Genomic DNA, 23,420 nt, shown 5'->3' with positions numbered 1-23,420 from the left:
AAACACACAAGATTAATTTTACACTTTGTGTGGGTCTCCAAACTGATATAGAAGTTTAGAATTGTGTGTCTTACATTTTGAGGGACATTTCATTATTAATTACAGATGTCTTTATTATATGTTCAACTGATCTATTAATCTAACATTATTTATTACTCCTGCTAGGGACAGGACTATTAAAAAATGTGTACCTTTTCTTTTGCAAAAGACAGCTGTAAGCCGGGCATGGTGGCACACACCTATAGTCCCACCATTTGGAAGGCTGAGGCAGGAGAATCGCTACAAGTTTGAGGCCAGCCTGGGCTACATAGTGAGTTCAGAGCCAGCCTGAACTACGTAGAGAGACCCTGTCTCAAAAAAAAAAAAAATCATTGTAATAATCAACTTCCCAAAAGGCCCATGAAGCACCTTATTATCATACTCATCTTACAGATCGGGAAACTGGAAGAAAGTAACTGGACAAGGATACACCATTTTATCAAAATTATCCAAAAAAAAAAAAAAGCCAGGTGTGGTGGTGCACACCTGTTATCCCAGCACTCAGGAGGCTGAGGCAGGTGGACTGCTTTGAGTTCAAGGCCAATCTGAGCTACACAGTGAGGTCAACGCTAGCCTGGGCTACATAGTGAGACCCTGTCTCAAAAATCAAAACACAAAAACAAAAGAAAACAAATTATCCTGCAATTTATAAAGGCAAGAACACTGAGCTTTTAGGTCCTATAATCTTAAGCAAACATGAAAGTTACATGCATAAAAATTACAACAGTCTGATTTGAGGAAGGTGAGATTTTTTTTCCTTTTATGCAGACTTCAATTCAGATTTAGACTTATCTCTGAATAGTGAGTTACTTGTTACAAGACTCTTGGTTATTCAGACAATGCAATCAAGTGAGTCTGCTAGGAGTGAACTATCTCAAAAGCAATGTGGTGCTTCTGGATCAGAGACTGGGATTAGAAGTGGGGCCCACCATGTAGTAGCTGAGGAGTGTGCTCAGTTCGTTCATTTTTACAGGAAGGTCATAATGCATGTCTTAATAAAAAAAATTTTTTTTTTGGTACCGGGGATCGAATTTGGGACCTTGTGCTTGCGAGGCAGGCGTGGTACCATTGAGCTGAATCCCCAGTCCTCTTGTTAAAAATTTTTAAGGAACAGAGATAATGAACATAAAGTACTGAGACTCACATCCCAGCAGATGATAAGAGTTTAATAAAGATTAACTATTATTACTATTATTTTAGAATCTGAAAACTGGAAGATATTAGAATAGCTTATGTAATGACAGCTTTACTCAACCCTTCCTTTTGTTTGTATTTAAAGTACAGATTTAAAATAGAAAATTTACTTCATTTCCACTCAGACTGCCTTAAATCCTTTTGTCCAGCCTCGCTAGATGACATGTCCCTCTTTTCATCCAAGTCTGACTTTTCTTTGAAAAGCACTTTGATTAAAAGAAACACATAGGAGGAAAAGTCAAACGGGACATGGACACAGAATGAATGGGAGACACTAGTAAGAAAAACATTTCACATGGCTGTGAGGTTCTAGGCTTAAGTAAATAGGAGTGAAAAGGATGTTGACAGAAACTAGAGGGGTGGGAGAGAAATGAATCTGTATAGAAAGGGAAAGAGGAAAACGAGGTGTCCAGTTTGGGGTATACTGAATAAAAAGGTTCCATAGGATAGCTAAGTTGAACAGTTTCATATGAGGCTGAAGATACATTATTGTAGTTAGTTTGAAGAGCAGGACTCGAGATAAGAATATGTGTCATTAGAAGGGTGAGATAGTTGCCCTAATGTGTTTGCCATCACAAAGAGTGATAATTAGTACAAATATGACATTCAAAAAACAACCAAGGTAAGTTTCAGTTATATAGAGTAGAGAATAATTCAGAAATAATTTTATGGCTGTCACTTGATACTAGATAATTATGCTTCACAGAGTGACTCAGAGGGATGGTGGTGGGAGGAATGTCTTCTGTCTGGCAGACTCACTCTAAACGATCTAAGTAGATGCTCTATCACCGGGAACCCAGGGTAACTGGAGTCACAACCAAGAAATCAAGGATTGCCTCCTTTAATACTGTATAGCAAAACCTACTTGGTAGTTTAATCAATTATGGAGAATCAGGGTTCTCCTGTAACATATTATTAAAGACTATGACATATGGTATATGCATCATATAACTGTATTTTATACACATTCAATGTTTTCCCTTCAATACATTCACTAGGATCAAGCTAAGAATATACAATAAAAAGTCTTCCTTCCCATTCCTCACCAAATGCTGCAGCCTCCAACCAACAAGAAGCAACCAACATTATCAGTTTTTTTTTTTAAAAAAGAGCACTTTCTTTAATATCTGAAGGATTGCTATTGTATTACAAGGAAGAAAACCTTGGTAACTGAGTTTTATGTCAAGGTTCTTCCAGAAAGGCTATAGCCATTACGTCATTAAATAACATTACAAAATTAAGTTATGAAGTAACACATTGGCCTTTCTGGTTTGTAGCTGTTACTAACCAATGAAGGAAGTCCTATAAGGAAACTCTGTTTTGCTCAATCTCATACTTGTTAAAGCAATATAACCTTCTGAAAAAGCTGTTTGAGTCCTAGGTACTCACCTAGCACCTAAAAATGACTTAAGTCTGCACTTCACATGAGGACAAGAGTGACTGCCCTAGGAAGTGCACTCATGTTTTATAACGCCTGTTATTGTTTGGACCCAGAGTCCCGCACAGTCCATGTGCTAAAGGCTCAGGTTGGCAGTCAGTGGTGTTATTATGAGGCAGTGGAGATGTTAGGAGCCAGGAGCCTGGTGGAAGGAATTAAGGTGCACTCTAGAAGGTGATACCAGAACCCGGCCCCTTCACCCCCATCCTTCTTTCTCTGACTCTGGGTTGCCAGGAGATAAGCAGCTCTGCCCCACAATGTGCTCTCTGCCATGACTCTGTCTCAAGCAGGCCCAAAGCAACATGGCCAAGTGACCATAAACTGAAACCTCTAAAATTGAAAGCCCGAATCTTTCTGCCTTTAAAATGACTGATCTCAGCTGTTTTGTCACAGCAACAGAAATCTGACTAGCACAATACAACCTAAGAAGGGTGTGGTAGCATGTGCCTATAATCCCAGCACTCTGGAGGCTGAGACAGGAGGATCACAAATACAGCCCAGCCTGGGCAACTGAACAAAGCAGCAAGACCCTGTCTCAAAAATTTTTAAAAGGGGTTGCAGATGTAGCTCAGCATGAATTCCTTGATTTCAATCCCCAGAATTGTGTGTGTCACACACACACACACACACACACACACACACACACACACAGAATCTAAATCTATATTAGAGAATACCTCAATTTTTACCAATGAAAGGATTCAGAATACCCTGTGTAAATATCAAAAATAATCACATCAAACCAGACATGAAAGTGCCTGCCTATAATCTTAGGACTCTGGGAGGCTGAAGCAGGAAGATCTTGACTTTGAGCCCAGCCTGGGCAAGTTAGCAATTTAGCATGACCTTGTCTCAAAACTTTAAAAAATTTAAAAATAAGAAATGGGATGGGGATGTAACTCAGAGTGAAGGCCTTGGGTTCAATCCCTGGGGGGTAGGGGGGTAACATCAATCACATCATTGAACATTGTGGAATAATTTTGAGTACACTTTTAATTTACATGTTAAAATTGACAGTTATCATATTTAAAGCAACAGGAATATTTTTAAAAATACTAATGCCATGGATTTAGCTCAGCAGCACCGTGCCTGCCTTGCAAGTGCACAGTTCTGAGTTCAATCTCTGGTACCAAAAACCAAACAAACAAAACGTATAAAAATACTAATGCCTGGGAAGGATAATGCAAACTTAATTTGCTTAGTAGATTAATGAGGCTAATTTCAAATTTACAATATTCATTTCTCAAAGAGAGGATGACCACCTAACCTACCACCAGTAAGGTTAGTGGATCCAAATTGAAGCTTAAAAAAAAAACAACAGATATCTTGAGGCAGGGCTGAAAGACAAACTCAGATCCAGGAGGACAGATGGAAGGAAGACCCGGTATGTAGGGATGTGTGAGGGGAAACTGGACCGCTCCCAGGCCTCGGAGCCCCATGCCTCACCCAGGACCAGCCTGGTGCCATCTTGGACCCAGATGGACCGAGGAGGGAGAAGCGGCCCGGACCGACTGAGTAGATTCAGTTCCTCTGTCCTCTCCACTGTCGCAGTGAAGTGAGACATGACCAAGCCGGGGACGCAGAGGGGCTGAGAGCAGACTGGGCGCCGTGGGCCGCCGCACGCAGCACACTCACTGAACCTGGAAGCCACGGCCTGCGGCCCAAGGACGCGCGTCTTCTCGCGACCGATGACCCACGTCTCAGAGGAAGTAGCACCCAGTCCAGTGGGGTGTCACCGGTGGGGAGACGGCCTGCTGACAGGAAAAGAGTTCCTTCCCCCTTTTCCCGCACAATGGGGTGCGGCCGGGACCGCAGGGAGAGCAGAGCAAACTGGGCGTGACCAAAACTGTGAAAGGAGCAGCAAGCCTGCGAGGGAAGAATCTCTGGGCCCTGAGCAGGCCAGGAGCTCTCATTGTTTCTCCAAAAACTGGACCGGCCTGAGCCAAAATGAGGCCCGCCCCAGGGAGCTGCAGGAGCAGAGACAGCCCGCAGCTAAGCCTGGGGACCACACTCCATGCTCCGGGAGGCTGAGCCAGATAAGAAGCTGGGGGCAGAGAGACAGGGAGCGGCGCCCGGCCCAGCCCGTGGCTTTTGGGCCATATATTAGGCAAGGAAACCCTGTGGAGGGGAGACAGGGACCTGTCTATGATATGTATCCTCCCTTGTTGACTAAGGCCATCAGGTCCACAGAGGCCTGCGGGAGTCACATGCGGAGCACAGCCTGCAACCAGGACATATGGGTAGAGGGAGTAACAGACCTCACAGGTTTGGGCAGCCAACTGTCAGGCCCACAGGGTGAAGCTGCCTGGCTGCTTGAAGTCAGATTGACACGTGTACAGGAAGCTCTGTGAACTCTCTAGGTTATGCTATAAGAACCGCATCAAAGTTTTTAATTCTTATTTCTATTTTCATTTGGGTTGTTGGAGTAATTTTATCCTTGCTTCTTTGTGAGGTTGAAGTCATTCTGGAAGCTAGTATTACTCTAATTCCAAAATGAGACAAAGACCCAACTAAAAAACAAGAAAACTACAGGCCAATCCCTTAATTAACCTAGCTACAAAATTCCTCAACAAGATACTGTCAAATAGAATGCAACATATCATGCTAAATTCATGCATCATGACCAAGTAAGTTTTGTCCCAGGGATGAAAGGATGGTTCTACATATACAAGTCAATAAATGTAATACATCACATAAACAGAAGCAAAGACCAAAATCACATGATCATCTCAAAAGATGCAGAAAAAGCTTTTGACAAAATCCAACTTCTATTCATGACAAAAAAAACACTGAAAAAAAATAGGTATAGAAGGACTTTATCTCAATCTGATAAAAGCCATTTATGAAAAACTACTGCCAACATTACATTAAATGAGAAGCTGAAAGCTTTCCCTCTAAAATCAGGAACAAGACAAGGATATCCACCTCTTGTGGATAATCACGTGTGTTCAATAGAGTACTGGAAATATTAGCCAGAGCAATCAGGCAAGAGAATGACATAAAACGGAAGAGGTCAAATTATCATTTGCAGATGACAACATCCTTTATATAGAAGACCCAGAAAATTCCACCAAAAGTGTCTTAGTTACTTTCTCATTGGTACGAAAAAATACCTGACACTCATAACTTAAATGAGGAGAGGTTTATTTGGGCTCAAGTATGCAGGAATTTTAGTCCATAGTCTGGTGGCTCCAAGGTAGGATGGCACAGCAGAGGAGAGGCAGCATGGCATGCTGGCAGGAAGCAGAGCAAGATTAAGGGAGAAGTGAGGGAGATAAACCCTTGCAGGCCATGCCCCCAGTGACCTGTCTCCTTTGACCAGCCTTAACCTCCTGTCACATTTAGCTACAAACTCATCTAAGGACTAATCCACTGATGAATATCCAATCACCTTCAAAAGCCCCTACATGGGGCTTTGGGGGACATCCAGCCATAAACCATACTGAAAGACTCCTAGAGTTAGTAACCAAATTTAGCAATATACCAGGATACAAAGTCAACACACAAAAGTCCATAATGTTCCTGTACATCAATAATGAACCCACATAGAAAGAAATTAGGAAAACAATACTATTCACAGTAGCATCGAGAAAAATTAAATACTTAGGAATTAACCTAACCAAGGAAGTGAAATCCCTTTACAATGAAAACTCTAGTACTCTGAAAAAGGAGATCCAAAAGAACATCAGAAAATGGAAAGACATCCTGTTAAGCTGGATAGGCAGAACCAACATTGTCAAAAGAGATTTAATGCAATTCCAATCACAATAACAATAGCTTTCCTCATAGAACTAGAGTAACCATCCTAAAATTTATAGGGAGGGCTGGGGATTTAGCTCATTGGTTCTGCGACCTTCCTCGAAAGCGAAAGGTCCCAAGTTCGATCCCCGGTACTCCCCCCAAAAAAATTTATAGGGAATCAGAAGAGATCCAGAATAGCAAAAACAATCCTGGGTAACAAAAAGCAACAGGCATCACAATCGCATATATTAAGTTATATTACAAAGCCCGGTGAGAAAAACAGCATGTTACTAGCACAAAAAGAGACACATGGATCAATGGAACATAAAAGGTGATGCAGAAACAACCCTAGACACATTCAGCCATCTGATCTATGACAACAGAGCCAAAACTACATGCTGGAGGAAAAAGCCTCTTTTATTAAATGATGCTGGAGAAAGTGGCTATTTATATGCAGAAGACTGAAGCTAGACCCTTATTTCTGACCATCTACTAAAGTCAAAATGGTTCAAAAATCTAAATATTAAAATAGAAACAAACTGCTAGAAGATAAAATAAGTAAAATTCTTGAAGGCATAGGCATAGGCAAGGACTTTCTGAACAGAACCCCAACTGTACAAGAAATAAGGTCAAGAATCAACAAATGGGTCATATCAAATTAAAAAGGTTCTGCACAGCAAAGGAAACAACCAAGAGTGAACAGGCAACCTACAGAATGGGAAAACTTGTTGCCAGTTCATTTTGGACAAAGGATTATTATCTAGAATATATAAATAACTCAAAAAAGTTAGACCCCCAGAGATAAATAACCCAATCAAAAGTGGGCAACTGAAATGAACAGACACTTCCCAGAAGTACAACTACCTAATAAATATATGAAAAAATGTTCAACATCTCTGGCCATGAGAGAAATGCAAACTAAAATAAACTTGAACATTCATCTTACTCCAGAAAGAATAGCTATCATAAAGAAATCAAATAAAAACAAATACTGGCAAATCTGTTGGGAAAAAGTCATCCTCCTTCCTTGTTGGTCAAGCTGTAAACAACCACTGTGAAAATTAGTGTGGGGCTGGGGATTTACCTCAGTGGTGCTGCTGCCTGCCTCACAAGCACAAGGTCCTGAGTTCGATCCCTGGTACAAAAAAAAAATCACTGTGGAGATTCCTCAAAAAACTAAAACTAGAAGTTTCATGTGATCCAGCTATTCCCCTACTCATTATCTTCCTGAAAGAGTTAAAGACATCATCACACCAATGCAGCATACTCTTCTTTACAGCATCACAATTCCTAAGAACTAAATGTTGGAAGTGGCCTATACAGTAAGTCCCCGACCTACAAATGAGTTCTGTTCCAGGAGAAAATTCATTTCTAAGTCAGATTCGTTCCTAAGTCTGACAAAGTGAGTCTTATACAGTATATCTGTGAAAGTTTTCAACTGATGTTTGTAAGTTGAGGACTTACTGTATATCCATAAAGGAATAAAATTATGTCTTTTTTTAGGAAAAAGGATGCACCTTGAGATCATAATGTTCAGCGAAACAATCAGACACACAAGCTTAAATATCATATGGTTTCACTTTTGTTATAAACCCAAAGTATAAAGAGTAAAAGAAAAAAAAAAAGGTAGGTAATAGGAAACAGTGAGATGGATCTTTTACAAAAGGGACAGGGAATGGGATGAAAGAAAGATTGAAGGGAGGAAAGGGATGTAAAACGAATTAAGATGTCATGTACTTGTACCAACTATCCACAACAAATGTATTCATTATGTATCATAAACATGTACTAATAAAAAATAAAAATTCCTTCTTCTACTCAGTCTTTAGCTGAGTAAATATTGTGCAACTGTAAGTAGGAGAGATAACAATCTTCAGTTTAAGAGAGTACTCCACTTAGCAAAGATTCAGAAATATTGTAATGCAGGGCTGGGAAAGTAGGTGAGTGGTAAAGTCCTTGCCTAGCATGTGCAATGCCCTGGGTTTGATCCCCAGCACCACTAACAAACAAAACAAAAAATTCTATGCTAAAATTAAATAATGTACACCAAATATAGGATAAAAAGTATTATAAACCTTGCATTCTTTGAGCACACAAAACTTGGATGGAAACTGACATATGTAACATAATACACATGAAATCTGACACCAAAATGTTTATTAGCAGCATAATGGAGATGCAAAATCCAGGCAGATAAACTGGAAGTAAATTTAGAATCATAAGATTTCTGGAGAAATTTCCAGAGGAATTTAAATTCTATGTAATTTGATTTTTTTTATATATGAGAGAAAATGAAGACATAGAGAAGTAGAGATTCCAAGAATTACTAGTTTTTAGAACTAAAATCCAGGTAGTCTGACAATTAGATCAGTATGTGCTATATTCTCCAGAAGTCTGTACTTCAGTAGATACACTTTTTCTTTTCTTTATAAGATTATTATTATTTTTCTATTGATGGAATTTCCAGGCAGCCTTGCTTAAATCTGTTAAGTGCTCCTCTTTTGAGTTTCCAAACAACCTCGTGCCTACCTCAATTTTAACTCTTTAGCAGAAGTAAATTAAATTTTACATTCCTATCTCCTCTTTGCAAACTTCTTGAAAGTTGAGACTGACTAGTCTTCACTGTATATTCTGTTAACTAGCACAGTGGTTGACCACCTTTTTGTTTGGCAAACACTTTTTTAAACAATTAATTTAAAAGATACAAGTTGAATCCGAGTCCTTCAAAGCCTCACCATGATCCTTGTTGACTTCTCTAGTCTCAAAACATCCAATAGTGGTATAGAAGTGCTTTTAATTTTCATTTAGACAAGTTTCCCACTCTAGCTTTTTTTTCAAGAAATCCCACCACACATCCCACTTCCTTAATTTTCTAGTTAATGTCTCCTGGAAGTCTTTCCTGACTCATTACTGCTTATCAACCTAAATTGGATTACTCTGAGTTCCCACAGTTCCCTGTGCATATACCACTGCACTACACACAATCCATTGTAACACAATTACGCAAACATTCCACTCTACCCAAGTTCTATTTTTGTTGGTATCCTCCAAGATTACTACAGTGCTTGGCACATAGTCGATGATTTTAAAATGTGATTTAAATAAAAAGAACCGAGAACAGGGAAATAATCTTGACACAGGCTGTATTTTAGGGATGCATGTATGTGGAGATGCAAATTGGCTATATTTCCCTAAGACACATATGGAAATTAAAATAGAAAAAAGCCTTTCAATTTTGAGGGTAAAGCTCTAGTCACAAAACAATCTTTTGTAGAAGGGATAGTAAAATGGTAAAGGGCCACTACAGAAGCCCTTTAAAGAACACATTAGGAGCCAGGAAAGTAACCATTTATACAAATGCTAACAGAACTAGTCATCAGATGATATCGGATACTTCCAATTTATGTTTAAAATGCATTCAAGGGGTCAGGGATTTAACTCAGCAGTTCTGCCGCCTGCCTCACCAGCGAAAGGTTCAGAGTTCGATCCCCGGCACACACACACACACACACACAAAATTAAAATTCATTCAAAAATGAAAAAAAGCCAAAGAGTAATATATTCATAACTTGCTCCCAAATGGTCTAAGATATCAGGCATCACTATTATCCTTGAGTGCACAAATATTTTCCCTCATTTTTATTGTAGTAAAACATATGTTTCCATTTTAACCATTTTTAAGAGCACAGTTCAGTGGCATTAGGTCTATACACACTGTTAGGCAACTGTCACCATCATCGACCTCCTGATTTCATTTTTAATGCACAAGCCGTGGCCGCAATTTTCTTTGAAAGTTCTGCTTCAATCGCATAATAATTTTATGCACAGCAAAAAGTTGCCCTGGGTTAGATTCAGAAATAGAAGAATGAATAAATCAATGAAGGACTTTTTCAAGGGCTTCTGTAAGTGGAGTTTAAGCGCCAAAGGCTTCACTTCAGCGGTTCTCCTGCACCCTTTTGGACGCCGTCAAAGATGCGCACCCACGTTCCGCCAAAACACAGCCTGGGTCCCGAAGAACAGCTTCTTTAGTCCACAAAGTGAGTGGCGCAGGAACCTGGAGGTCTACCCGGGACAACAAGGTGGGCGTGAAGAGAGAAAGGAAAAGAAAAATAATGTGAGAAAAACAGATACAGTATGGTCCTAGCACTCTTCGTCCCGCTCCCCTCCACTTTCTTACTCCCCAGCCGCCTCCAAACTAGTAGCTCTCTAACCACGGACTCCTCCCTTTACCTGGCCTGGCGCCTTTTAATGACGCAGCCTTCCCGTTCTCGCGGGAACTTGGGAGTGGGAGCCGGGCAGAGTGCACAAATCTCCCAATCTCAGTCGCGCCGAAGCCGGATTGGCAGTTGAAGATCCATAGGGGCGGGGCAAGGAGTCCAAAGGGGACGGAGCCAGGCCTCGGGGAAGGGCGGGGAGAGAGGCCGGGGGCGGGGTCGCGCGGCCGCGGACCTGTTGAGCGCAGGTATAGCCAGCTAGCCGGGGCTCCCCCGGGACTGGCGACTGCGCATGCTCGCTGGCTGCACCCGGCCAGTACCCGAGCTGTGTTGACGAGCCAGCCGCTCGCTGCTGTGGTAGCGATGTGAGTGGGCCCGGGGCGGGATGGTGCTGACCCGGACAGGGTCGTCTTCCAGCTGCCCCGCGAGCTCTTCTGTCCGCCAGACGGGGCGTGAGGTCGCGCTGGTAGAGAGGTAAGCGCACCGCTGTCCTCTCCGCCTACGACCCCCCCACACCCCTCCTCCGCCCCTCGTCGCTCCTCAAGGCCCGGGGCAGCGGCCTCCGGCTATCCGCCGTCCCCGCGCCCCGGCCCGGCCCGGCCCGCCTCGCCTCGCCTCGCCCCGGCCCGGTCCGCCTCGCCCGCTCGCCGGGGCTGCCAGCCGTCGCGCTGCGCAGTACGTCCCCCACGCCGCGCTGCTCCTCCTCATCCCTGGTCAGGTCTCATCCTGTCACCCCTGACCCCTTCCCCCAGGACTCTGCCTTCCTTGTCTTTGTTAGTTGCGGACCGTGTGTGCTTGTGTGGCAGCGCTTTGCCCTAAGCTCCTCTGTGCCCCGCCTTACCTTCGGAGGCCCTCTTTTGGTCCCCTACTTAATTGCTTTGTGTCCAGTGGCCCCTGACTTCCCATCCTTTTCCATCCTGGTCCCCTTACTAAAAGTCTGTGGTTTTGATTTTTTTTTTCCTCTTCTCTCTCTAGAACCCTTTTTTTTTTTAATTTGTGTAGACTGAGCCTCATAACTTCAGTCTGTTTGTTGAACCTCCCCATTCCATACACGCACAGGGGATTTTACTCAGCACATTCACACTGAACTACATCCCCAGCCTCTTTTTTATTTTGAGACAAAGTCTTCTTAAATTGCCCAGGCTGGACTTGAACTTGTAATCCTCCCACTTCAGCCTCCCAGAGTGTTGGGATTACAGTTGTGTGCCACCAGCCCCAGCTCGTTTGTTGTACTTTTTATTAAATCATTGAAGAGTCATAACATACTTTTCTAGTCTTTTATGCTTTCTACCTAAACTAATAACTCAATATTCTTAGTTAACCTTCCAGTTTATTAAAATTTCTTCACCTTTCTTATAAGCTGGAAATAGCATCAAAAGAATTGCTATACACTTATTGTTACTCTTACTGATCGAAGCTTTAGTTTTTAAGAACTATATTGTGTTTACCTGTCAACACCAGAAGTAATTCAGGCATAGACTTCATAAAGGGTTAGGATTTGTTAAAGGTCAGCCTACAAACATAAGCTTGACATTTGGAAATCTTACTGACCTTTAGTGAATATAGTTATCCAAGAGAAATTTATTAAACTGGTGTTTTATATGTTGCTGTTACTTCATATTGTTTACATCATTTTCCTGAGTGTCATTGCTTTTTTCAATAAATACATGGAATTTCTGTTTCGAATAGAATTAGTATGGTTACTGAAGAAGTATGAAGTTTTTGAATTGGATAAAACTTTCTAAACAGTTTTGGAAGTTTTTTCCCTATTTCATTGTGATCAAGATTAGATTTCTTCTCTGTCTATAAATAATGGTATAGAATCTTATTTTGGAGGTGTTTGCTGAAGCAGTTGTTTTCAATGAAGTTTGCTTTTATTCCAGGGTTGCAAATCAACTGGATTATGTATTTCATTTTGGAATCTCAAAGCAGTTGGCAAACGATAAATTCTTCCTTACATTATCAGCGTCAGGTAGGAATTATTTCTGTTTCTATTTTAAGAAAGGAAATACTAAGATATGAGTGTAGTTCCTTGCTCCAAGTGATTTATAGGTAAAAGTACTGTAGTAGGATCTGATGTCATTAAACCATCCTTCTTTTAGAAGAACCAACTATTGTGTATGGTAAGAGATGATGAACTCCTCAGCTTTTAAGGTTTTTTAAAACAAATTTTTTCACATGTATGTAAAAATAACTACTATTTCTGAAGGAAGCTTGCTCTCCCTTTAAAAGCAATTTTTTTTTTGTAAATAGTCATTTTAAGAAGCTAATACTTACAAATTCTTGGTATTATAGTGAGTTGACCCTGTAGCCTTACTGTATTAGTGTAAGCATTCATGGTGTCTAGCAGGCACCACAGGACTAGGATGTCAAAAGATTTGAACCCTTTCAATGATTCATGACATAAGTTTGTGGAAGCCACTTAACCTCTACACCTCCACCTATAAAATGTGGATAATAAGGGTGGCCACCCAGTAATCTCTCAATAGCAAAGCCCTAATCATTTAGACATGCTTAGGGCCTAGGGCCGCCTCAGACAAAACAAACAAGCAAAGGCTTTGGATTTAGCTCAGTGGTTCCACCGCCTGCCAAAGCACAAGGTCCTGAGTTAGATCCCCAGTACCAAAAAAAAAAGACATACAAAACAAACAAGCAAACAGTATACATACTTAGTTTTTGTGTCTAATTTTTTTCTTTTTGTTGTCTCTTTAGTTTTAGACTACTAGTAAGGGCATAATTGACTGCTTAAATCTTTCAAGATCAAGTTGATGCTTTAGGTTCTTTTTTTTAAGTTTCTGTGAAAAATCTAGTAGAATGCTTGTGAACTGTTGGACTTGTTGGTGGTGTTCCTATACAGTGAAACAGACACTGCAGCATTCAGTATGTAAACCAGATATGCTTTTTTTTTGGTACTGGGGATCAAACTGAGGTCCTTGTGCTTTCGAGGCAGGCCGCCAGTGGAACCACTGAGCTAAATCCCCAGCCCCAGATACGCTTTTTGTTTGCTAGGACTTGATACTAACAAGAGCTGTGAGAATTATGCATACATCTTCGATGTCCTCCTTGGTTTGCCCCCATCTTGTTTTTTCACTTTGTTTACTGTAAATACAGATTTTTGATTGTCAGGGTAGGGGGTTGTTTAGGAGATAGAAGGGGCAAGGATTTTCAATGCTTTGATTCTAGCATTGAGGAAAAATTGCTTTAAAATGAGCTTTATGGTATGTACATGTATATTTAAATGAATGAGGATGTGACATATAGATTTGTAATGAGTGTTTTTTCTTGTTTACTTGAGTTGTTTGTCAAGAACAAAGTGTAGAAATGAACAATCAGTGAGAGGCAAAGTGATGACATAGGAAAAAAGCATTGTTCATGGACCCATGGTTTTTCAGAAAAGTTACAAAGCGCAAGTTGTTAGGCTGGTGGTAGGTTTTTCAGAAGGAATATAGTAAAGCAATTACATAGAGGTGTCAACCTTGATTTTTTTGAGACAGGATTCTGTGTAGTTGAGGCTGGGCTTGAACTCACTCTGTAGCCCAGGCTGTCCTTAACTTGGAATGATCCTCCTGCCTCAGCCTCCTGAGTGCTGGGATTATAGGCATGTGCCATCATGTTCAGCCTAGTAGGTGTCAACATTTTATCTTTATAGAGATTGGTAGTTATTTTTTTCTGCTAGTATGGGACATGGAACCCACAGAGTACTGAGCTACATCCCCAGTGCTTTTTATTTTGAGACCCGGCTTTGCTAACTTGCTGAGACTGACCTTGAACTCTCAGCATTCCAAGTGTTGGGACTGCAGGCATGCACCACCACACCCAGCTAGATTGGCAGTTCTTTTTTTGTACCGGGGATCAAACTCGGGACCTTTCCCTTGCAAGGCAGGTGACAGAACCACTGAGCTAAATCCCCAGTCCTAGATTGGCAGTTCTTAACGAGCACATAAGGTATTTGGTTATCAGTAATGTGCTAAATTAAAAATAAAAATTGTCCTCTTTTTCCTTAACAGAAATATAAAGATGTCAGGCACAGTATACTATCAAAAGATACCTCTTACTTGAATAACCCATTGTTTTTATTTTGGTGAAACAAACTTTGTGAACAGGCTGTCAACCAAGAAACCATTCTGAGAAAATTATAACATGTTGCCTTTTATGGAAGTAGGCCTCTATCGGTCCATTCAGAATGTAGAAAATCTTTCATATAAGGTCATCAATATAAAAGCCTATTGATGGTCTGCAACGTTTCTGTTAAGTTTTTGAAGTGTTCTTTTACTACAGGTCATAATTTAATCTGAACTAGAATTAGTATTCTTTTATTGAATCCCTTTGGATTTGAGTTATGGGATGCAAGTGTATCATTCATGATTGTTTTATAGCAATTGTAACTGTGACACCTGCTCTTCATTGTCTTTGAGTTGCCAGTAAGTCATGGGCTTACCTTGGAAATATTGCTGTCTGGAAATATTTACAAAACCAAGTCAGGGCTTATTGGCAGGTACCCTTTACCATCACTTTAGTCTTTGGGAATTGAGAAGAACCCCAGATTTTTAGACCACCTTCATCCTTATTCAGGTTTAAGTCTTAAAATTAGTTTTCTTTCTTTGGATGGATAAGGTTAGAATGTAGGCTGTCACTAATGCATTTATGTAAAATTAGTAGTCATTTTCTCCATGTATAGCAGTAACATAAAAATGCTTGTGAAGGCCCCATTATGATAGAATTCTGAAACAGTCCTCAGGCAGGGGGAGCCAGGGAAATATTAGTTTGTAGTGAGATTAATAGAAAAAATTCTCGAGTAGGTAGTTGAAGTACTAAGTCTGTTTTTTCCTGGTTTTCTCCAACCTCTAAAAAGAACTTGATTAGATTTTAATTAAAGCCTTTTCTTTAAAGGTCCTCTGGCATATAAATTAAAATATTTTCAAACCATGCAATTAAAATGTTTTTAACAGCCTGATTACTTACATTGCATTGTTTTGAATAGACATTTCCTTGAATGGAGTCATATTTGAAAATTGACATAAAATAGAATCGTAATGTCACCTATTTATTGAGCACCATACACCAAGTGCCATGTTTAATGCTTTGTGTATATTACCTGAAGTTAGCTAGGAATTACAAATATTATTTCCATTTGAGGAGACTGAGGCTTGGGAAGTCTGAGTCAGAATCCAGGTCTTCCTGACCTCACAGTTACTGGTACACTGAATGTTCACAAGAAAGTATAAAATGTCAAGAAATCACTGTTTCTTGGAATATTTTTCAGAAAGTGGATTCGTAGTGTTTATTCTAGTTCTCAGCTTTGATTTCTGTTGGGGTAACAAATAAGAAGCATTTTGAGCCTTGCTTGGCAGATCCCAGGACTAGGTGATAGATGATGACCATGGTTTTGTCAGTTTCTCTAAGAGAAATTAACTGAGTTTTGGTAATTTTGGCTAGTCTGATGTTTTTAAGATATATATCATAGCATATTTGAATGCATCCTATAGTATGTTACTGGCAGGTTTGTTTATTAACATAGATGTGTTACTAAAAGGTTTGTTCAAACTGCTTTTAGTGAATTAAACTTTATTTTCCCAGTGTCCAAATAATATCAGAGGTAGCTTTCATTAAGTGTCACATAATGAGCAATCAGCTTTTTTTGCTTCTTTACTTCTCGTGTAGGATGTGAACTGTGGAAATAATCTTACAGATTGCTATGGTTCCTTCTAAATAATGCTTAAAATTTTCTTTTGCTGCAGGTTTTTTACAGTAGTAACTCATATTAATGATGTTCTTTTTTTGTAAGGCATACTTAATGTAAATGTAGTTTGAAAATTATTAATAATGTATTTCCCTTTTAATAGACAACCATTTAAACATAAATTTTAAAGAAATTAGAAGAGGTGATGCCCTTAAAACTACTGGTGCTTGTGTAGCTGTGGGGTGTGAGAAATTTGAGGATTTCATAATTAGGAAACAAGGTTAATTATACAGGAAATTGAATATAGTTAATTTATTAAGTAATTTTTCTTTTCATTAGTGCTGCATTCTGATTTCAGGTTTTCTTTGGGTAGGCACATTTATCTCAAGAATTGATGATCATTAAATCTTTTTTTTTTTTTTTTTAGCAGTTCAGATACAGATTTTAAAATTCTGCAGGTACAAATATAGGCCATGAAGTTTGACAATTTTGAGTTTTTTGTCCTTTTTCATTATTGCTTTACTATATGACCTTGGATAAATTATGTAAACTTTCTGCTTCTTAGTTTCCTCACCTGGAAAAAGTATTTATAGCTCTTTCATGTTTTTAGGAGATTTAAATGAAATAACATAATTAAAGCTGCTAGTGTAAGAGTTGGCACAGCAATAAGTTTTAAGTGCCAATATTTGGTATTTATACTACTATTGGTCTATATTTGGTATCAGTAAAGAATAGCCTTTTAAAATATAATTTATCTAGCTGTTCCCCTTATCTTTCCTTTGGAAGATCCTACTCTTTTTCATCACAAAAGAGAATTTAGTACTCTGTTCTTTTCTTTAAAATTGCTGTAATTTGTGCAGTATTGCATTGGCTAAAAAGTGAACTGTATCTAGGGCCAGGGATTTAGCTCAATGGTTTCACCACCTCCTGCGCAAGTGCAAGGACCCGAGTTCAATCCCTGGTACCAAAAAAAAAAAGTGAACTGTATCTAAAATTTATTTTGATAAATGGGGAGTGTCACCAAAAGTTTCTAAATAAATGATTTTCCTTTCTGTCTCCCCTTTTCTATAATGATTCTGATAAGCTCAGCTTTGCTATAAATCACTTTCTTAAAACAACACATCTTACTGATAAAAGTGTATTAGATATGTGAATGATTATAAGAAAAGGAAAAAAAGGTTAAAAGCCATCTGAGTGGTAGTGATCTTCAGGTTCAGGCAAATGACAGGTGGCTGGCCATTTAGAGATATAATCCAGTGACAGCATATTTAGCGCTTACAAGAGGGAGCTTACAAAAGTGGGTGGAGTGTCATACCTGAGGCAGCTGAACAAAAGAACTAAATGTAAATCAAGAAATAGGACTGTGGCTCAGATATTCAGAATGGACTAACCAATACAGACTTGGCCAACTTAGGTGGCCAGAATTTATACCAGATTGCAGGCTTACGGATGCAAGACTAGTCCAAAAGTCAGTGGCTGATTGTTTTCAATTCATTGCTATATGGTCTGGCTTGATCAAGATTAGCTTGGGAGTTCTGCTGTGCATGGGGCTTAGGAAAAGTGGAAGCTGAGTAGGTCTTCCACCGAGACTTGCCTTCTTACTCCCCTTGGTCTGCTACAAACCTGCCTGTAGTGAGATTCTTACAGCATCCTCAAGTCTTGAAGGATTGCTCTTAATTTATGTAAGGCTTCTTACTTATTCCTTTAGGAAAGGCCCAAGAAAATAGACACAAAATTTAGCTGCTATTACATACATACATGAGCTAACCTGTTTTTAGATCTAGAAACCTTCTCTGTTCCTATTAACATGCCTATTTAACACACTTGAATTGAAGAATATGTTAGATGTTCTTCAACAGAGGGAAGAAAGTGTTTCAGGTCCTACCTAACTTTTAGAGTGTGAAGCCTTCATCTAGTTGAGTGTGAATCTGTTTTTCCTTCATTTAGTATGAGTTCCTGTCTGTCTGTCATACTGTGAGCTTCTCACTGTATCAAATGTGAACATTTAAAGGTATGTGTATTTTTTGTGTAATATGGCCTCTAAATGCAAGTTTACTAAATTAGCTAGTACTGAAAGACAACTTTTTCTTTAACTGGGGGGAAAAATAAATATATTTTGTGAGAAATAATACATCATTTGCCAATAAGGAACCTTTCAAAGGGATTTTAAGAGTTAGTCTATAGGAGCTGATTTCCTTACAGGTGGTATCTTTTGGGCATCATTATTTAGACTACCAGTGGTATTATTTCTGAACTCATTTGTCCCACAGTTGCTAACTTAAGAGCAGAATTCAGAAACAGGAGCTCTTGCCTGCATAGTTGATGAAAATTGATCCCTTTATTCCTAAAGTTGATAATGGGGTCTAGAATCTACAATCTGTTCCACTCCTTTAGGAGAATGAATGTCCTAAGGACCCATAGTTGATATTATGGCTTGTGTCTAGATGTCCCCCCTAAAGCCTCATGCAGTTGAAGGTGGGGTTTTTTCAGGGGTGACTAAATCTAGAGTGTGTGATTGATTCTTAGTCCAGTGCTAGGCTCAAGGGCACTAGGATTAAGGGCTACTTGCCCTAAATAGTCAGAATAAGATAAAAGGGGGAGAAAGATGCTGTTAAGGTCCTTTGCTGCTTTGCTACCATCTGTCTTCCATGAACTGTTGCCACTCTGCCTAGAAGCCTTGAAACCTCTACAAATTGAGCTAAATAAACCTTTTCCCCTTTAACTTTGAGTGTCAGATATTTTATCTCAAGAATGAGAGAAAAGTAACTAAGACAGAATTTGGTACCCAAAAAGTGGGTTTTTTGCTGTGAAGTTACCTGACCATGTGTCTCAATAGCTTTTGAAACTGGCTTATGGGAAGGGGAAGACTTAGGAAAGATTCAGAGATGCTGGCTAAAAAAGTAGAGCTGAAATGCCTTAGGCCTTACTGTGGGAGATTCTGGACAAAGCTCAGAATATTACAAAGCCAGTAAAGATCGGGCTTAGGAAGTTTCTACTAGGAAGAAGGACTGCATTGACTGTTGAACTCCAGAACATGTGTGCTATGGCTTGGCAGAAAGTTTGTCTGCATTTTGTTCACGTCCAGAGACTTTGCCTGAGACTGAGATTAAAGGTGGCGGACTAATTAATCTCACAGAAAAAATTTCAAGGCAGTCTAGTGTTAAGGCCTTGGCATGGCTGCTGTTGGGGGCTTTTAGATATATCTGTGTTGAGAATCAAGAGCAAAGAGCCCAGCAAAATGATTTTAAATGTTTTGAGTTTGACCAGAAGGGACTCTCCAGTAAAGCTGTCAACTGCAAACACAGAGCAGAAGAGATCTTGATTGCTGAGAAGGAAGGAGAGCTTACAAAAGATAGCCCGAGGGCATCACAAAAAAACATCGGGACTCTGCCCTTTGCAGCCTCAAAATTGCAAAACTGAAAGACTTTGCTTTGAGAGAGCGCCCAGGGCACCATGTTCCAGAATGGCAGCAGAAGGCTTCCACCCAGATTTCAGAAGGCCTGGGAGGCCAGGCAGTAGGCCAGAGAGGGCAGTGTGTGAAGCTATGAGTGTGAAGCCGAAGGTGCAGACTCCCCAGAAGTTTGAAGAAGCCAGGAACATGAATCATCCAAGGAAAACGGCAAGGAGGGAGCAGAGCTGGCCCCAGAGAAGCCATGGGAGCTACAACCACTGGCAGTGCCACAGGGGTGGAGTCACCTAAAGCCCTTTCGAGTTCATAACTTGCGGTATATTGCTGCGGATGCTGGAAATGGAACTGTGAGATTTAATGCTTTCCCTGCTGGATTTTGGTCTTGCTTTGGTCCTATTCCTTTGTATCCCCCTGTTTGTGACTTTTGGAATGGTAATGTCTATTTTTTTTTTCTGGTACCCAGGATCGAACTCAGGACCTTGCGTTCGCAAGGCAATGGAACCACTGAGCTAAATCCCCAGCCGGGTAATGTCTATCTTGTGCCATTGAATGTTAGAAGTGCTTAACTTTCTTTTCATTTGTACAAGACTAAGAATTTGCCTTAAATCTCAGAGGAGACTTTGAACTTGGACTTTTCAGCAATGCTGAAACTGTTAGGACTTTGGCAACTCTTGGAGATGGACTAAATGTTGTTTATATAGAGATGTGCATGAGTCTTTGGGGGGCCAGAGATGGAATGTTATGGCTTGTGTCTACGTGTCCCCAAAACCTTCTGCAGTTGTAGGTGGGGCTTTCTCAGAGGTAACTGAATCTAGAGTATGTGATTGATTCTTGGTGCAGTCCTAGGCCCGAGGGCACTAGAATTAAGGGTGTGAGTGCTACCCACCCTGAGTAGCCTGATTAAGATAAAAGGGGCAGGAAGGTGCTGTTAATATCCCTTGCTGCTTAGCTAAGGTCTTTCTGCCATGAACTATTGCCCCTCTGCCTTGTGCCACTCTGCCTTGGCACCAGCTGATTATGGCCTGAAACCTCTATAAACTATAAACCTTTCCCCCTTTAACTTTGGGTGTTGGGTATTTTGTCTCAGCAGGGAGAGAAAAGTAACTAAGAAAGTTGATGAGTCAAGGCTATTCCTTGACTATTGTGAGAGAAAGCAGTCATTCCTTATGGTCTCCAGTATATCCCAAGGACGTCTGAGCTGTTTCTCTTAGTTTCAGATGTTTCCACAACTTCTTTTACATTTTTACTTTCAGTACTGAACCAGGGCCTTTGCACTGAGCTACATTCCTAGATATTTTGAGACAGGGTCACACTAAGTTGCCCACGTGGGATTTGAGCTTTCGTGATCCTCTTGCCTCTTTTAGATTCTTCAGCACTACTCATGAATTCTGACTTGTTCAAGGTGCTGCTTTAGGATCAGTGTGGATGATACAGAAGCATGTCCCACATTTTTCCATATATCTGTGCCTGGGCTGTGCTTCTGATATTGGATGTCACTCAGCAGATCTGATAGTAGTAGTCTTTGATCCTGTACTTGGTTTTATGTACCTCGTACTATTTCTGGGGCTGTTACTGCCTGCCTAGCAGTTGAAAAAGGGATGGCTTGGTATTTCTAGACTGTGCTATCCAGTAGAAATATGTGACATGTAATTTAAAATATTCTAGTAGCTACGTTAAAAAAATTTTTTAAAGTAAAATTAATTTTGATAATTTAACCAAATATATCCAAAATATTTTAATATGTGATCGGTATAAAAACATATTGAGATATTTGTTCTCTTTTGTCCTTCGAAATCGATTATATATACTCAGCATCAGCTCAGTACTTTTTTTAGTACTATTAGTTTTTTAATGATTAAAGTAAAATAAAATGCAGTCCTGTCAAGACAATAGAGCCATATGTAATGGGGAAATATTTTACATTACTTCAACGATGGGTTTAAATTTAAATTAATTTAAAATTAAATTAAAGATTCATTTCCTTATCACACTAGTCTCATTTCAGTTGTTCACACTCATCTCATAGCCACGTGTTCTTAATAGTGATAGAGCAAGTCTACAGTACCAAAATAACATTCATATTAATTAGTGACTTTTTTTCTTTGAGAGAAAGCTAAATTTTCCTCAGGTGTTATGCAGTTAACTGTCAGATCTTTCACACCATCAAGTTTGATTGGCAGAGAAATCTCTAAGGGCTCTTTGGCATAAGTTTCTCATTTAGTCATTTCCTGTTTGAGGTTCCCCATTGGCTTCTTTGAATTGGGGATTCATAGTTTGCTCAGCTGGCTTATCTTTTAGTGAACTAGGAAATGACCTCTGTTTGAATCTTAATTTGAATGACCTCCCAATTACTCAATTTTAGGCTTTTTTGCCAGGGCCAAGAGAATAAACACTGATTCCACTAGCTTTGAGCCAAGTGATGGCTTCTGAGCCATCAGCAGACTATGCAGGAGTTTGTGAAACTCGCAGCTTCTAATAGCTGCACCAAGTTCCATCCAATGGAGAGTCTTCCCTGCTTGATCTGAGTAAAAGGAAAGAAGTCATTTCTGCAGCTTCTTTAGTTCATGAGAGAGGGCAAACTAGAATTTTTCTGGTTCTGCGAATGGCTTCAGAATCTGTAATAAGTCAGAGATTTCAAAATGACAGACCACAGAAGAAATTTGCTCTGTGTTTGAATTTGGTTTGAAGTATGTACACTGTTTTTGTTTGTTTTGTTTTGCTTCTTAGTTGGCAGCATCTAAAACTAAAATTCATCTTTTGAAAGATTGCCTTCTAAATTCCTCCTGAAAATTTACAATCCATAATGCTGGAACAGTAAGGATCTGTGGAGCCAACTAGCAAGTGCTTTCTTCCCACCCCTCTCCCCACCGGGAATTGAACCTGAGTGAACCTAGGACCTTCACTGAGCCAGATCATGACAAGAGGATCAGCCAGATCCACTTTGACTCTGAGTGTCCCTTAGATTTTTCTCTTCTTTCTCCTTGTGCCTTTCTCCTTTTCCTTTAGTCCCTTCTTTGCTTTTAAAAATTCTAACAATTCTTGTTTCCTGGGGGTATTTTGGGGGGAAGGAGGGTGAAAGTCAGAGGTCTATCATCATTACTCTTTATAGTTGTACATGTATGTTTCTATTTTGGGAATACTTAAAAGGAAAGGATTTAAAGAAGACTAGACAGCAACATTAGAGCAAAAAGCATAGGAGGACACAGGAGTAAAGTGGAACATACTCCTAGCAGACTTCAAATATATACCAATAATGGAACATTTTTCTCCAGTGCTAAAGATTGATCCTACGGGTGCTCTGTGGCTGAACTCTATCCCTGTCCCTTTTTATTTTTTATTTTGAAACACATCACATTGAGTTGCTCAGGCTGGCCTTAAACTTTTGATCCTCCTGCCTCAGCCTCCTGAGTAGCTGGAATTACAAGCATGCACCTCTGCCCCTGGCTACTGATAAGGGAATTTAATCAACACAATTTGTACATGCATATCTCTCTCTTCAATACACATGTGTAATAATTCCTTCAGGTTGGTTCAGTTTAAATAAGGGAAAAATAATAGTTAATATTTATAGAATCTTTAATGTTACTGCATTAAATATTCATTAAGTATTAAATTGAGTACCTGTCTAGTGGGATTTCAGCAGTGAACAGACTAATTAGAATTTTCTGCCTTAATAAAGGTTACTTTTAGCAAAGAAAATATAAT

General features: G+C 39.8%; 2 protein-coding genes across 12 annotated transcripts in view; one reads left to right on the top strand and one right to left on the bottom strand.

Annotated features, from left to right (window-relative positions):
- Nucleotides 1-10,151: 10,151 nt before the first annotated feature.
- Nucleotides 10,152-11,334, bottom strand: LOC147829472 (uncharacterized). Its single transcript, XM_087205129.1, has 3 exons — nucleotides 11,242-11,334; nucleotides 10,643-11,162; nucleotides 10,152-10,474 (listed from the first exon to the last, which is right to left on the bottom strand). Exons 1-3 carry the CDS (start codon nucleotides 11,332-11,334, stop codon nucleotides 10,347-10,349), a joined length of 741 nt encoding a protein of 246 aa, XP_087061255.1. The 3' UTR covers nucleotides 10,152-10,346.
- Fam135a (family with sequence similarity 135 member A) overlaps nucleotides 10,915-23,420 on the top strand; it is a 101,812-nt gene continuing 89,306 nt past the window's right edge. For 6 of the 11 annotated variants that reach the window (XM_021243671.2, XM_004864007.4, XM_004864005.4 and 3 more), the window contains exons 1-2: nucleotides 10,915-11,100; nucleotides 12,510-12,598. The gene's annotated coding sequence lies outside the window, so the exon portion shown is untranslated. Of the gene's footprint in view, nucleotides 11,101-12,509; nucleotides 12,599-18,253; nucleotides 18,318-20,178; nucleotides 20,241-23,420 lie in introns of all 11 variants that reach the window. The other 5 variants (XM_087205141.1, XM_087205139.1, XM_087205140.1 and 2 more) reach the window with 2 other exon arrangements.

This window comes from Heterocephalus glaber, unplaced genomic scaffold (genome assembly GCF_053883595.1).
Source record: "Heterocephalus glaber isolate CG9 unplaced genomic scaffold, H.glaber_assembly_v1.0 deba00000594, whole genome shotgun sequence".
NCBI classification, from domain to species: domain Eukaryota; kingdom Metazoa; phylum Chordata; class Mammalia; order Rodentia; family Bathyergidae; genus Heterocephalus; species Heterocephalus glaber.
This window is presented reverse-complemented; position numbering and strand designations above follow the sequence as displayed.

Excerpts from the sequence above, each read along its gene's own strand:
- LOC147829472 (XM_087205129.1), bottom strand. The coding sequence starts at position 11,334 with ATGAGGAGGAGCAGCGCGGCGTGGGGGACGTACTGCGCAGCGCGACGG. Across the intron at positions 11,163-11,241 it reads GCGGACCGGGCCGGGGCGAG|CGACGAGGGGCGGAGGAGGG; the intron begins GCGAGGCGAGGC and ends GGCCTTGAGGAG. Across the intron at positions 10,475-10,642 it reads ATTAAAAGGCGCCAGGCCAG|ACCTCCAGGTTCCTGCGCCA; the intron begins GTAAAGGGAGGA and ends TGTCCCGGGTAG.